Source organism: Chenopodium quinoa, unplaced genomic scaffold, assembly GCF_001683475.1.
Source record: "Chenopodium quinoa cultivar QQ74 unplaced genomic scaffold, ASM168347v1, whole genome shotgun sequence".
Lineage (NCBI taxonomy): Eukaryota > Viridiplantae > Streptophyta > Magnoliopsida > Caryophyllales > Amaranthaceae > Chenopodium > Chenopodium quinoa.
Window position 1 is genome coordinate 1,237,974 of NW_018745684.1, and position 16,028 is coordinate 1,254,001.

Consider the following 16,028-nt stretch of genomic DNA (forward strand, 5'->3'; position numbering starts at 1 on the left):
TTACAAACAACAACAAAAGAAATAAACTTTATTTATTCCCTTTCCCTTTTCTAATTACCCCATACCAAACGCTCGGTTAAAAGAATACACGATATACCACGACTAATAGAAAGTGAGCATAAACTTCACAATGATTACTTGGTTAGGCTTTAGGCTGGCACTCCATTGGTAAGCTTGGCCTAAATTTTTTACCTCTCCGGCTCTCCCATTAAACAAAGTAAATTGTGAAAATACATAAAGTGAACACTTGAAACACAGACATACTTCATTCTGTCATAAAGATGAGAAGTTACAATTTCCAGTTCTGAATCCCAAATGTAGCCTAGATATCCAAAAATTCATTCAAATGTCAGGTAAAAGACATTCAGCTGTACATTCTAGTGAATGAATATTCATCATTCAATGGTTTAGAAGTCTGACAGACTTTAATACAATTTCTAATGAACAGAGAAACAGTGCTTGCATATTAGTTTTTCGCCTACAGCATTAACACCACATGTCCGCCAGATGAATTAAATTCTGAACAGACCACCATACCCAGTTGAGGAAAGAAAAACAAAAAAATGATCCTCCCCAACTCAGAATGATTTAGGCCTAAGCTTCCTTCTTTTTGGCGCGGTAAGGGTACTTCTGATACATTGAGATGCTTGTTATCACTAGGGGAAGAGCCACAAGGCAGTAAGGTGAAGGTGGTATACCATCAAAAATGAATTGCAGCAAGGCTGTCACAAGAAGTGCAGAAACAATGACAAAGCCCTGCAATAACATAAATGAAATGAGATGTTAAATCTTTTCAGTGGCACTAGCCACTAGACTGCCAAAACATCCAACCAACAAAGAAGAGCCTGATACAAATTAAGCTACAAGTACCAGTTGACTTAGAACCAGGAAGCTAATATAGAGCTGGGAATAGTGGGAGTGGGCTACAAATCATCAAAATGGTGATTCACACACAAATCAACTAAAGAACGTTTTTATTCATTATGTTTTTAAGCTTTTCAACATGCAAATCTTACTAAAAACAAACTTCAAAACTGTTCACATGAAGGTATTCTACTATTAACAAGCCACTGGGAAGGGGGTAATCAAGAGCCTTTAGCTAGAGAGAGGTCTACCCATCAAATTGTTGCTTCAATGTGTCTCAATAATTTCAAAAACATAATAATATTTAGCATGTAAATGAGAATATATTATTATAATTAAAAAAAACAAAATACTGATTTCAATCTAAGCAAACTTGCCTTCCTGACACCACCAGCATAAGTTGTGACGAGCCCAACAAGAATTCCACCAAGGGCATTTGCTACTACAGGGACCTGAAAGAAATAAAAAGAGCAAAATTTCATGCCACAAATGTCTATGTTCACAATGATACTGTGCCATTGAACTCTTAGCTCACGTGACATCAAGGCCACCATGCAGCACACCAGGTATGGCCTCACTTTCCATGAGAAAAGGAGAGTATAATGGCCAACAGGTTCCCTATTGGCCAAGTCTCTGCTCAGCCCAAGCCCTAGCCAGCAGGCAACAGGCAGGCGAGGGGAGGTGTAGATTAAAGTATAACAGATGGATAAGAAAAGCGAGCCCTTTTCACCTAAACATCAACATGTGGCTAAATCCAATGCAACATTGTACACCCTCAAATAAACTTAATAAGTGTTTAGATATTCCAATACTGATTGGAAAAGAACCGTCAGAAGGCCAGAAAGAGAGAGTGAGCAGAATCATCAATTGATCATCAAGACTCAAGAGTAATTTTACCATTTGCGATCCGCCACAGATACATAACTTAATAATTTGACAGACTTCAAACAAGTACATCTTATTAACAGATGGGAATTGTAATTTAGGGCCAGTTTCCTTAAAATAGGAAATATTGGTGAATTCAACAGTCATTTCACTTATTGCTACATTTTCAGAACGTAAGCCCTCGGCAATGAAGAAGCAAACTGATACTGCACTAACAAAAGTTTAAGTGCCCAAGGACAAAAAAAAAATACCAGAGTTAAAGGAGTCCATCCATAAAAGAACCCATGGTTTCTCATAGCATATCCATCAGGGGACTGAGACAAGCTGGCCAACAAGCACAGGCTTCCAAAAATTGACATCTCTATAGTCATCAAGTATGATGAGTGTTTCTTGACCTGCAATGATTAAAAAAATGTAAATCAAGATCAAAGAGAGGTTCAAGATACTTGACTACCTGAGTGACAAAGATAAGCTCAAGATACCTGAGAAGCCCATTGACACAAAGAAGAAGCTAGACCTGAAAGCACAGAGGCTATCAAGACAGGAACAATCCCGTAAAATAGCACTTCTTCGGGATTCCGACTTCTTGAAGCTTTGCTTGTGCCTTCACCAATGCTTAAAAGTACAGCAGCAAAGATCAAAAGGCAAAGGGCTCCAATTTGTTGAATTGATTGTTTTTGCCTGTAAATAATTGAAGTCAGGAATTTGAGCTATCCAAAATTATCAAAGGTCCACAACACAAGAACTGCAATATATTTAGATATCAATCACGTTGATGTGCTTTGAAAATAAGAGGTAATTATTGTATCAATCTCAACAAAATCAAGGTCTTAGTTAGTTGGAATGTTTTGTGGTATATGAGAACTTGTGCCTGATTTTCTTCTTAAACCAAATGATTTGAAATTAAGAAGTTCAAAATTGACCAAAAAGAAACAAGACTCCCTTACAATAGCCAAGTCAACGGATCAAACCCTAGGTACTTGCATCAACACCCAATAACCAACCTTGTTCCCAAGCAAAATAAATCAAAATAAAAAGACTCCACAAGCTTAATGAATGAAGCACTCAAAGCACAAGTGAGGGTATTATGAGCATACCAGAAATGACAAAACCACACAACTAGGCCACTCTAGGTCTCCAATAGTCCAATATAACCAAAATACTTGACCTTTAAGCCGCACCGTAAATTACAACCACTCCAATAACAAGCCACAAAGTATCCATTGTACCCTTCTTTGACTTGAAAATTCAGAAAATAAGATAGCCACTAATATTACTTACTGAAATCTTACCTCAATATCATATACCCAAAGAAAGCTGTGAAAAATAATTTTGTCTGATTCAACATTGAAAATGTAAGTGAGTCAAGATTTTTGTACGAGATCTGAAGCAAACTATTCTGCAGTGCATAAATTGCAGCTGGAAGTCCTGAAAAGGTCAATGCCCTGAGTAAAGACCAGTCTTTGCATAATTTTGTCAAGCTACCATTGAATGCGAGGACCGTGAAAGCACATATAACCTGAAGGGTAAAAAGAATTCAGGATCACAAACGAATACAGTCTCATGATGGTAGGCTGAAAATACAGTAATAAAATTACCTTTGCAACTTCACATGCCAAAACCGATGAGGTTACGATTACATCTCGCCTACAAGAAAATCAACATTTCAACAAGGTCACACAAGTGAAAAAACTTTTATGGAGAATGATAAATTAACAAAAATCGCTTTCGCTAGGACTATTTATTAACTGCTAAATCTAAATTGCATACCAAACAGCACCAAATGCTCCAGTCATGACATGGTGCAGTTTATCACTTAGAATTGGGATATGATTTGTTCATCAAATTTTGCGATTTACAATTTTGATTTGGACTTATGAAAAATATGAGGAAAAATGACCAAACCAAACATAGACAATGATACATGACAATTACTAAAACCGGTAAACTGTATAGTGGAATTGTGGAGCTTATATATTATATCAATCAATCAATCAAAGCGTTAATCCCATAAGTGGGATCGGCTACATGAACCAAATTTGATTATGAATAAAGATACGTAGCGTAGTGAGCGCTTCCCATGTGTGGGGCGTGAAGGTCTCTCTTTCCCTTCTCTTGAGCTCGTTGTCTTTTCTTACTGTGCTGTGTTGGCTGTAATCTACCGCTGCTCGATTGCTTTAGCGAATCAAGCATCTAGTCATCCACAAAAATCTTCCTCCTCCATCCCTTACGATCCAATGCTTCATCCTCATGCAAATCCATATATTTCATATCCTTCCTAGCTCCTTCCAACCAAGTCATTATCGGTCTCCCTCTCCCTCGTTTAACCCCTCCATGGTCCTACTCTTCCACTCTTCGAACCGGTGCACACTCGGATCTCCGTCTTACATGCCCAAACCAACACAGGCTATTTTCCCTTAGTTTGTCCGCAATGCCTGTCGTACCTACTTTTTTGTGAATAACCTCATTTCTGATTCTATCTCTTAGAGTGTTCTCGCACATCCACCTTAACATGCGCATTTCTGTAACCTCCATCTTTTTAATGTGCTCATTGTTAGAAGCCCAACATTAGCAACACTGGTCTAATGGCAGTCTTGTAGAATTTTCCCTCCAACTGTAAGCGAATGCTTCGGTCACATAACACTCCCGTGGCCGCTCTCCATTTAAGCCACCCCGACTTAATCCTGTGGGCCATGTCTTGATCAATGTCGCCATTTTTCTGGATGATCGACCCGAGATACTTAAAACATTCACTCATGGTCAATTCCTTTCCATCCAAACTCACCACTCCATCACTTGTCCCCCTTCGAGTATCAAAGCGACATACCAAATATTCAATCTTACTCCGACTTAGCTTAAACTCTCTACATTCCAACCTTTGCCTCCATTGCTCCAACTTGGCATTAACCCCATCTTTAGTTTCATCCACCAAAACGACATCATCGGCAAACAACATACACCATGGAACCTCATCTTGAATTGGTCTAGTTACTTCATCTAGAACCTTTGCAAAAAGAAAAAGACTCAATGCAGACCCTTGATGCAATCCAAGTGTAATAAGGAAATCTTTTGTCAACCCTCCACATATCCTCACATTTGTTGACACATCCCGATAGGATACCTTTCTTCAACATTGCCCACCAAAGTACCTCTTTTGGAATCTTGTCATATGCATTCTCCAAATCAATAAAAACCATATAAAGATCCTTCTTCTTTATCCGATAAAACTCCATCATTTGTCTTATCAAATGGATTGCTTCCATAGTAGATCTCCCAGGCATAAAACCAAATTGGTTATCTGAAATGCTTGTGCATGCCCTCAACCTATGTTCAATCACTCTTTCCCACAACTTCATAGTGTGGCTCATAAGCTTGATCCCTCGATAATTAGGACAATCTTGAGCGTCTCCTTTGTTTTTATAAACCAGGACCAAGGTGCTCTTCCTCCAATCTTGCGGGATCCTCATAGCCCACAACGCAAGATTGGAGGAAGAGTATATTGTTTTGTTCGTTTAGCTATAGAATCTCAAGTATGAATTTGGGAATATGAGGAGCCGAGTATTGAGTCTTTTGAGTTTTGATTAGTAAAACTTCTATGGTCTAAGATGATTATACAAATAACAAAAGGAAATGTGAAAATCATGGTTTGGTGCTATTTGACAAAATGCCAGGTCATAATTTTAGCTATAGGCTTATGATCAACTCTGTAATTAACACCAAATAGAACCAGACCCAACCACCCCCAACTTCAAAGTTTTTCCAACATTATATGTCTCAATCACATGTCTAACTGTGATGGTGACAATACTTCAGTATTATACTATTAAACATACAAGGGTGTTCGACTTTAAAATGAAGCCCTTGTAGGACTGATAAAGTTGAAGCACATTTTGCACCAAACTCGCATAGATTTGGTTTAAGAACATCATGTATATAAGCTAAATTCACCAATATCAAACTGACAAAGTAGAATATAAGACAGCAGCCAAGTATGTAGTAATGGTACCATCCATTATCCTAAGTGAAAAACTTAGTCAAGATGAGTTAGCCTGAAGACTTTTTTTTTTTTCCCTGATTAATATTAAGGGCTACAATGGGCTATTGAAACAATTCACTAGACCGAGTACAAGCCCACATCACAGGAGATTCCGACCACATCACAGGATCCATCCTTGAACCAATTGGTGATAGGTAGAGTGGCCCACCGATCTTATATGTTAGTCAATTTCCCCCTCCTTCAAATTGGAACTAGTAGTCCACCTCGTTATTTTCCTAATATATATTCCACAATTTAAAATCATGTGGATTATTTTCTACCAACTATATTGCACAAATCAAATAGTACATTGTACCAAATAGGGCCATACAATTGGAGGAAGGGAAATTATCAAAAAAATGAACAAGAAACCTAATGACAGAGTACCACATATGATTATTTCCAAAACCAATTATATATGTTTGTAATTCAACCAACTTCATTCAACTGGTTCTAACATGTGGCACAATTAGGTAATTATTTGAACCAAAATAAAATTCCAAGTTATTAATTCAGCCCCAATTACCATTAATTGCAAAAAAAAATATCCAAAGAAGAAGACAGTATGTAATTAAAATATATACTAAAACAACATCAAAAAATCAAAGAACATGTATGTAAAATCAATAATTACGCAGCTTCAAATTGAAGAAAACTCAAAATAAAAATAATAATAATAATAATAATAATAATAATAATAATAATAATAATAATAATAATAATAATAATAATAATAATAATAATAATAATAATAATAATAATAATAATAATAATAATAATAATAATAATAATCATAATAAAGGAGGAGAGAGAAACCCGGTAAAGCGCTTGGAGATCAAAGGCTGAGAACCATACTGGAGAGTGAGCAAAGCAGAGAAAATCCATATTTTATTCTCAGAGCTTTCTCTCTCTTCTCTAGCGGTTGCCGTTTTGAAGGTGTTTTCTTTGGTGGATTCCATCTGAGGGCCACCCGCACCAAGTCCTGGGATTTCAGAATTGATGCGATTGGGTGCCGATGGTGTACGCTTTCGTATTTTTGCCTTCAATAGTTGTAGTTGTAGTGGGTAAAGTAAAGTAAAGTAAAGGCAATATAGATTTGGAGCACGACCAAATTAGGCTAAAGTTATTGGAGGTCTTAATAAGGATTCCAAGGGCAAGGCCCCGCTTGTTCGGAAGTGCGGTTGACTCCATTTTATTATTAATAAACTAAAATTATTTTTATTGAATTTAAATTAGTTTTGCTGATAGGGATGTCAGTGGGGTAGGTCAAGTAGGAGACCCGCTCCATCCCCACTCCAATAAGGCGGGGATGGGTCTCGGTTTGGTGGGTGGTGGGGCGGGGATGGGGATGGGGATGAAAACCATACTCGCCATGGGTGATGGGGCAGGGGTGGATTTTAAATTATACCCACCCCATCCCGCCCTGCCCCACTTCATACCCGCCTTACCAAAGAAGGGGTGAGGCGGGGATGGTTTTGAAATTGTATCCGTTGGGGCGGGGATGGGGATAGAGATGGGGATGAAAATTTTAGGTGGGGATAGGGATGGGAAAACCAACATCCGCCCCGACCCGCCCCATTGACATCCCTATTTGCTGAACTTAAATTATTTTTACTGAATTGAAATTATTTTTGCTGAACTAAAATTATTTTTACTGATTCTCTTTTATATTTCTTCTTTAAAGTTATTGATTTTTGCTGAACTGAAATTATTTTTGCTAAACTGAACTTATTTTTACTGAATTGAAATTATTTTTACTGAATTGAAATTATTTTTACTCAATGTTTTTTTTAAGGTGAAGTGAATAGGGCCTAACTTAAGACATTTAATGAAAAGTTGTTGATTTAATTATAATTATGTCATTCGATTTACACTTTTTTATTACAAGTATCATGGATTTATGGAGTTAGACCGTCATTTTATCTGATCAAATGATGAAGTGAAATAATGAATTGCTACAAAATTAAATATGATCGCACCTTAATAAAGAAGGGGATTATTCATTTCTAAATAGATTTTGGGTCTATCTTAAAAAATTTCATTATGATATGAATCAGATCACTATGTTATTTGATGAGACCTAATGTGATTTTACTATTGCCCCAATGTGATATACAACAGTTAAGTGGATCGTAAATTCGTGATTTGTGAATATCATTCTTGAAAATCAACTTGAATTATTATGACAACCCATGCATTTTTAGACTCTCATCGAGTCAATAGTCATCAATCCAAGCAATATAAAGCTAATCTAATATTGAGTTGCTGGAATATATTGGGCGTTCACTCAAAAATGTTTTTGTTTTGACTCACTTTGATGACAAATTTCTATTAATGGTTATGTAATTTTTTTGGAAATCTACGATAAATAACCTACAAAACTATTTAATTTAGATGGTTAAATGTAAACTTTAGAAACTTTAAAAAATACCAAAAAAAAAAAAAAAAACAATTTAAAAGCTAAAATGAGATGGAACTAACATAGGCTTGTGCTCGATCTCTTAAACCAATTGATATCACCAAGGATTTTATTAAGACTATGTCAAAATATGACCAACTTGAATATGTTTTTTTGGTAAGCTCCATTGATTTCTCAAAAGAAAACCACTTGATTAACTTACTTATTCTCATCAAATATTAATAAATAGATAGATAATTTTTTAAAACCATAATTAATATAACCATTGTTATGATACGTTAGTTTGAAGCTAAAAGAGGTTATAAATAAGAAAGATTTTTCAAACCAAGTAAGACTTGACTCACTTGATAAGACTTATTATCTCATTTTTTTTTAAAAAAAAATTTAACTTCAAATCTTTCTAAATAAAAGTATTTGAGGACGAGATTACTTTACAATTTCCTCCTACCAAATACCCCGAAGAATTAGAGTGGCTAGGCAAAATTCTCCACAAAGCCATAACCATTAGCAATGGTCAAGGTTAAGGGGCGCTCAGCCGCTCACTATTCACCAAATAAAGACAATAGTGGAGACAGAATCTAAATCCTCTCCTCATCCCAATTGCCTTTTTTTAGCGAAAAAAGGTCCCACTAAAATTAAGAAATTAGAGTTGCCAAAAAGGCAAAACCCTAGTTTTAGACCAAAAATAAAAAAAGTAGAATCTTTGTGATTCCAGTAATCATCAACGGCTCCGATTGGCGCGGTTATATATCCTGCACCATTTTTGCATCAGACTACCTTCATTTTTTCTGACTTAGTATTGGTAATAAATGAAATAGCAGAGTAATAAGAGAGAGAAAGCTAGAGAGAGAAAGTAAGTGAGAGAAAGAAGCCGCCATCATCATGTGTGGCATACTTGCCGTCTTCGGATGTCTCGATACTTCTCATATAAAGAGGTCTAGAATCATCGAGCTTTCTCGGAGGTATTACATTGTTTTTTTCACCGCTTTTTTTAAACATCTTTTTTAGAGGATAATTTGTTTATTGTGTTTGGGAATTTATTCGTTTGATGATATGAAATTAGGCATTTTCTGTTATTAATGTTACCAGTAATAGACACTTAGTTTTAATTAATTATGACTACTTATTTTTTCTTTTTTTTTTTTTTGGTGTTTATAGGTTGTTTATGTGTTTTTAATTGCAATGTAATGCACTAAGGATGATTTTGTTATTTTTTACGTGATAATAATGTTGAATGTATGTGACATTTTGTTAAATTGTTTCTGGAGATTATTAAGAATTAAGATGTTCATGAATTATGATTTATAAGTGAAATTGGATTGTTTTGAATTGGCATATATCTATTCCAAATTGTGAGAAACTCGGATAAGGAAGAAATGTTTGGCAGTGAAGTTGACGAGGTGAGATAGAAGTGAAATGGATCATGTAAATGAAAATGATTGTGAGAGAGGTTCGTTGAAGTACAAGAACATCACTCGTGAGACCAATTGAGAGTGTATGCGCCTTGTTTTTATTCTTTTGAGCTTATTTCAGATTGTTTAGATAAGATAATTCTGGTTTGTTGATTAAAATACACCTATAGGGTGTGTTTGGTATGGTTAAAGGATATAGGATGGAATGGAATCCAGTGAAGGAGGGAAAGGGTAATGATAACCATTACTTTTATACAAGTACATCGTTGGTTATTACAATAGAATAGAATGGATTCAAATGAGTTATAGAGAAGGGAGACTGACGAAAGTAACACAATTTGTCACTGGTGAGTTGGAGAGGGTAATAAGTGAGTTGAATAAATTATCTTTGCTCGGGAATTGTTACCATACCCCTCAAATCAATCAACCTATGCTAGAAATACTCAAGTTATTTATGTAACCAGCTCTTAAAATCTACATACTACACATGATCAAATATACAGGGGTTAGAGGGCTTTGTTGATTCAAAATGATTAATAACAGAAATTAGGGATGACAAACCCCCTCCAAATTGAGAACTGAGGCTTTTTAAATGGGACAAGAGTTTTAGGAGAAATGAGGCTATCTAAGGGAGGGAATAGTACTTTTGGGTATCTGTTTTTTCGCACTAATGTCTGTTCTGTTTTATGCCTATTTTGTGTGAGATGCGATGGTTTAGTCAAGAAAGAGTGGTGTTTGTACATAGTATATCATGAACTTGTTACCTATTCATCATATCTTTCTTTGTGTGACGAGGACAATATATTCAGTGTATAACTTTGCCTGATTGTTAGTCTTCTGTTGATGATAGGTTACGCCATAGAGGCCCTGACTGGAGTGGCATACACTGTTTTGAGAATTGTTACCTTGCTCATCAGCGGTTAGCTATTGTTGATCCCACTTCGGGAGATCAGCCACTTTATAACGAGGACAAGACCATTGTTGTCACAGTAATTTAACTTTCCATTTTTTTTAATATATATATATATATATATCAGAGCCAAGGATGATTATTTCACGTATTATTGCCTTTATGGGAATAATGTGAAGTTTATTACTAAGAGACAATATTTCTGTTTCATTCTCTTCATCTGTAATCTGTAATATGTTGTTGCTTGTATATATTGTTTACTGTTAGATGCAAAGTATGCATCCAAGCATATTAATCTTCTTTGTTGTTAGTTACTGAAACCCAGCATCAGGATGCATGGATTATCAACTATTAGTTGCAAATTACACATTTAAGCATAATAAACTCAGCCTCATGATTCACGGATTATTTATCATTGTCAGGTCAATGGAGAGATATACAACCACAAACAGTTACGAGAAGAGCTGAAGCTTAAGTCGCATGAGTTTCGCACTGGTAGTGATTGTGAAGTAATTGCTCACCTTGTAAGTACCTTAATGTTATGTACTCTTTCTTTTTGTTTACCATACTAATACTCACCAAATTTAATTTGAGAATACTTGGTTGTGGGACATTGGATCCTTACTTAAACGTGAGCTCCTTTTAATTATTTTTTTTCTTCTTTGGCAGTATGAAGAATATGGGGAAGAGTTTGTGAATATGCTCGATGGGATGTTCTCCTTTGTACTTCTTGATACACGTGATAAAAGCTTCATTGCTGCTCGTGATGGTGTTGGAATTACTCCACTGTACATGGGTTGGGGTCCTGATGGTACGCCACATTATAGTATATGTTTCATTTGGTGGTGATGCAATCTTATGATGCTTTGCTGATTGCTTTAATGTCTTTAAATTCAAAGCTTTAACCTCCACTTTGTTATGATGTTTTAATTGTGTGATACTGCAATATAGCATGATGGTCTGATCATTTGCTCCAATTTTTTTTTTTTTTTTTTTTTTTTGATGTGCTAATGTACTTAGGCGTTTTCCCTTATATATTAAGCTTCTTCTTGGCCAATAGGGAAGAAATGGAGTAGCTTAGAATGTGAGGTAGCTGTCATTCATGTGCATTTTTGGGCAAGCTATTCTATGATTGCTTTTTCTCTCAAGAATATTGACTATTACGAGTCTTTTGGGTGTTGACCTTTGTGTTCTGTTGTCCTCCCTTAGCAGTAGCTACAGATACTTTATCTTTCATAGTCATGAGTTTTGTTTACAATAAAAACCTTTTTTTTTTTTTTTTTTTTTTTTTTTTTTTTTGCAGGGTCCATTTGGTTTGCTTCAGAGATGAAGGCCTTAAGTGATGATTGTGAACGATTTATCACTTTTCCCCCAGGACATATATATTCAAGCAAACAGGGTATGCTATTATCTAGTTCGTAGACTATCTTGGCTAGATGTGATTCAAATTTAAAGATTAGGGATAAACGGATTTTATTTCTGTTTCATTTTACGCGTTGCAGGCGAGTTAAGAAGGTGGTACAACCCACCATGGTTCTCAGAGAAGATACCTTCAGCTCCATATGATCCAATAGTTTTACGTGAAGCTTTTGAAAAGGTATATTAAAAATGTTAATTGACTATTCTCTATTTGTAGCAGTACTTAATATCTCGACTTTTTTCCTTTGTCCCTCACTTTACTACACAGCCTTTTTTTTTTGTATTTGTTAGATTTCTTTTTCCTGTCTGGTTTATGATATACTTAGATCTTGTAATAAATTTACATTCTGATTTGTTAACCCCCTCTTTTAATTTTATACAGTCTGTTCTTAAGAGATTAATGACAGATGTCCCATTTGGTGTACTTCTGTCGGGTGGACTGGATTCATCTCTTGTTGCTGCTGTAGCATCACGTCACTTGGAAGAAATGGAAGGAGCATACCAATGGGGTTCACAGTTGCATTCCTTTTGCATTGGTTTGAAGGTACGTATGCCTTTGTACTTCAGATATCAACAGTTCATCTCTTTCAGTAGTGCTTGCTTAAGTCAAATTACTATGTCCGTTAATTATACAACTCAGAAAATTTTGACACAGCTTTCTCTTTGTTACAATCACTCGTAGCAATGTAGCATAAACTGCATAACTATTCATCTTGGGTCTGGTGAAATTGGCTTCCATGGGGGAGTCTAGATAGTTGGTTCTCATAAAATTTGTTTTTCTGGATATTTCAAGTGTCTATGACGTTATGTTCCTAAATACCTAGGTTTTTCTTAGATAAATTGATTTAAATCCAATTATATTATGGGGATATTAAAATACTGAAGTAGTGACATTTGGTAGCAGTGCATTTTAAACTTGGATATGCATGATTGTGTCTGTGCGTAGACCAGATGTGTAAATAAAGCTGATCTTTGCTTTAGTCAGTCTGGAATCTTGGAACTAAACTCATCTTTTGCTACTCAGGGTTCTCCGGATCTCACAGCTGCAAGAGAGGTTGCTGATTATCTTAAAACTCGTCATCATGAGCTTACTTTCACTGTTCAGGTACTTTCTTCTTACGAATTCACCTGATTTAGATATAAGATTAAGTCAAGTTTCACTCTATATACCCTAGACAACTAAAGTTTTCCTTCTCAAATTTAGGAAGGCATAGATGCACTTGAAGAGGTTATATATCATATAGAAACCTATGACGTTACAACTATCAGAGCCAGCACCCCTATGTTTTTGATGTCTCGCAAAATCAAATCCCTTGGAGTAAAGATGGTTCTCTCTGGTGAAGGATCTGATGAAATTTTCGGTGGTTACTTGTATTTCCACAAGGCACCTAACAAGAAGGAACTCCATGAGGAAACATGCAGAAAGGTATTCCTTGGCTGTGAATCTTTTCTGTTCATTACATTGTTTTGATCATGTCTTTGATCTGGTGTTTGTATTGTTCAGATTAAAGCTCTCCATCTGTATGATTGCCTGAGAGCCAATAAGGCAACATCAGCCTGGGGTGTTGAAGCACGAGTTCCTTTTCTGGATAAAGAATTTATTAATGTTGCAATGAGTATTGATCCAGAGTGGAAAATGGTAACTGAAAATTTCTTATACATATTTCTTACTGTTCTATGAAAACATCAACTAATGTCAATTTCTGCTGCCAATATACTTTACTACTGCTCAAGTAAGCCTCCTTGAGATTGATAATGAATTGCTCACTGTTGATGCACCTGTTGCAATTTTGTTGTTTTCCCTTTCTAATTTTTGAGGCTGGATTATGGGAAGGGGAAATGGATAAGAGTGTTGAAACTATATGCTCTTACTTCTTACATATTGCTTTAGTAAAAAAAATTCCCCAGTAACTGTTTTATCTGGCTAAAAATCTTCCTGTATGAACCAATCATAAGAGCAATGCATGTGCTTTTTAACATATATTGCACAATGAAACCTTGTATTGGATGGATATATTAGGAATAAAAGGTTTCATTGTGATATAATTTTGAAAATTCGTAAGGGTGAAATTTAATATGCATTTTCATATATGTTAACAAAATTTGCAGATAAAACGTGATCAAGGGAGGATTGAGAAGTGGATTTTACGGAATGCTTTTGATGATGAAAAGAAACCGTATCTGCCCAAGGTGCGTTGCTACTTTGGCTATATTTATTGTACCTTTTGAGTCAATGGGTCAGTAGGACATTCGTTCCAACTTCCAAGATTTTTATAGGGGTCTTTTCTTGAAAAATTTGTGATCATACTGATTTATGGGCACCAAAGAAATTGATGATTATATTCTTGCAATTTTGGCTTTAGCACATATTGTACCGGCAAAAGGAACAGTTCAGTGATGGAGTGGGATACAGTTGGATTGATGGCTTGAAGGATCATGCTAGCAAACATGTATGAGTCTCGATTATGGTGATTAAAGCCTTCAATTTCATTGATTTGGGCCTCTGCCTACTCTATTCAATATCTCACTTGTTAATAACCTTTGGCAATGAACCTTTTCAGGTTACGGATTCAATGTTGGCAAATGCGAATTTTATTTACCCTGAAAATACTCCAACAACTAAAGAAGGGTATTATTACAGGGCGATTTTTGAAAAATTATTTCCAAAGGTTAGGATAATTAACCTCTTTTGGCCTTCTCTCAATTGTGGATTTGGGCATGTTTATAGTTTAGTTACTATCTAGTGTTGATTGACTCCTCACTTCTGTTTTCTGTTTTCCCGTGTTGTCCTCATCCATGTTTAGCCCTGGTCTCTGTGATAATTATTTATATATGATCATTCTAAATGTCTTTTGATGGTTCTGTTTGAGCAGAATGCTGCTAGACAAACTGTTCCAGGTGGTCCAAGTGTTGCCTGCAGTACTGCTAAAGCAGTGGAGTGGGATGCTGCATGGTCGAAAAACCTTGATCCATCTGGTCGTGCTGCTCTTGGGGTTCATGAAGCTGCTTACTAGCAAGAAGCTGTAAACAAATGTTATTCCAGTCTTTCTGTCATCCGTTGAGAGATCAAGACGGAGTCATTAACAAAGACTGCCAAAGCTGTCAAATTGAGGACTCTGGTCGCTGGTGCATTTTCTCTTGAGAAGCAATCTCATGGCGCCTTGTTTCCAGAGGATATTTTGCATGGACTTTGGGTTGCTCGGGAAAAAGGGTGGAGCATTCCTTGTTTCTATTAACTTCAAATGGCGCAAAAGATTAATTCTGATTTGAGAATGATTTTCTTTGATAATTTGTTCTGTACTTTTGTTATAGTGGCCCTTTTGTTTTGGCTGAAATCGGTCTTTTAGGATCCCTTTCTCCTCAGATCCCTTAGTTATATCATTTTTAGCTGCTTGTAACCTTGAATAATGAATACAGTTCCTTGGAATATGTCGTTGCTCTGCTACCAGTTTTAGAAATAAGCCGAAGTAATTGAAGCTTAAATCACTTGTTTAGAATTTCTGAATGTGTTTAGATCATAGGTGCTTTCGTGTGTAGTGTTACCTTTAACATTGTAAGTTCAAGATTACTATCGAGTTAGACAAAGCAAGCACGAAGTATATCACACTTCTCAAATGATACCATGGTTGATAATTTATATGTTCACTCGGTCGAAAGTAGTGTTCTATATTTTTTTGTGAACAATTTCTTTCCCCATTTGTACTATTTGATTATTAGGATTCAGTTGCAATATACTTGTACAATCTGGATGTGATGAGTAGATGAAGTCCATCACGATGATAACTAGGCATCCATACCTTTAACGAATGTCTATTGGAAGGAGAAAATAGGTAGAAACGAAAAGCCGTCGCATAAAGATATGAAATGAGTAGCGTAAATAAAAATCGTAGGCCAACAGAGTTTGTGTTAAATTAGGCCTCGTTTATTTATCTTAATTTTACTAAACTGAAATTATTTTTACTGAACTGAAATTATTTTTATTGAACTGAAACTATTTTTGATGAACTGAAATTATTTTTACTGATTTTCTATTATATTTCTTCTTTATAGTTACTAAATTTTACTGAACTAAACTTATCTTTA

General features: G+C 35.7%; 2 protein-coding genes across 2 annotated transcripts; one reads left to right on the forward strand and one right to left on the reverse strand.

Moving 5' to 3' along the window:
- Positions 1-240: 240 nt before the first annotated feature.
- On the reverse strand, positions 241-6,744 carry LOC110717408 (CMP-sialic acid transporter 5-like). The gene is made up of 7 exons (XM_021896093.1): positions 6,602-6,744; positions 3,348-3,396; positions 3,042-3,268; positions 2,232-2,430; positions 2,001-2,144; positions 1,242-1,316; positions 241-756 (listed from the first exon to the last, which is right to left on the reverse strand). The coding sequence occupies exons 1-7, from the start codon at positions 6,742-6,744 to the stop codon at positions 595-597; spliced, it is 999 nt and encodes a 332-aa protein (XP_021751785.1). The 3' UTR covers positions 241-594.
- A 2,099-nt stretch (positions 6,745-8,843) lies between these two features.
- LOC110717369 (asparagine synthetase [glutamine-hydrolyzing] 2-like) lies at positions 8,844-15,590 on the forward strand. The gene is made up of 14 exons (XM_021896041.1): positions 8,844-9,166; positions 10,467-10,605; positions 10,949-11,050; positions 11,196-11,337; positions 11,830-11,925; positions 12,029-12,123; positions 12,328-12,489; positions 12,970-13,050; positions 13,150-13,371; positions 13,450-13,584; positions 14,055-14,135; positions 14,309-14,395; positions 14,507-14,614; positions 14,819-15,590. Exons 1-14 carry the CDS (start codon positions 9,087-9,089, stop codon positions 14,957-14,959), a joined length of 1,671 nt encoding a protein of 556 aa, XP_021751733.1. The 5' UTR covers positions 8,844-9,086; the 3' UTR covers positions 14,960-15,590.
- Positions 15,591-16,028: the final 438 nt, after the last annotated feature.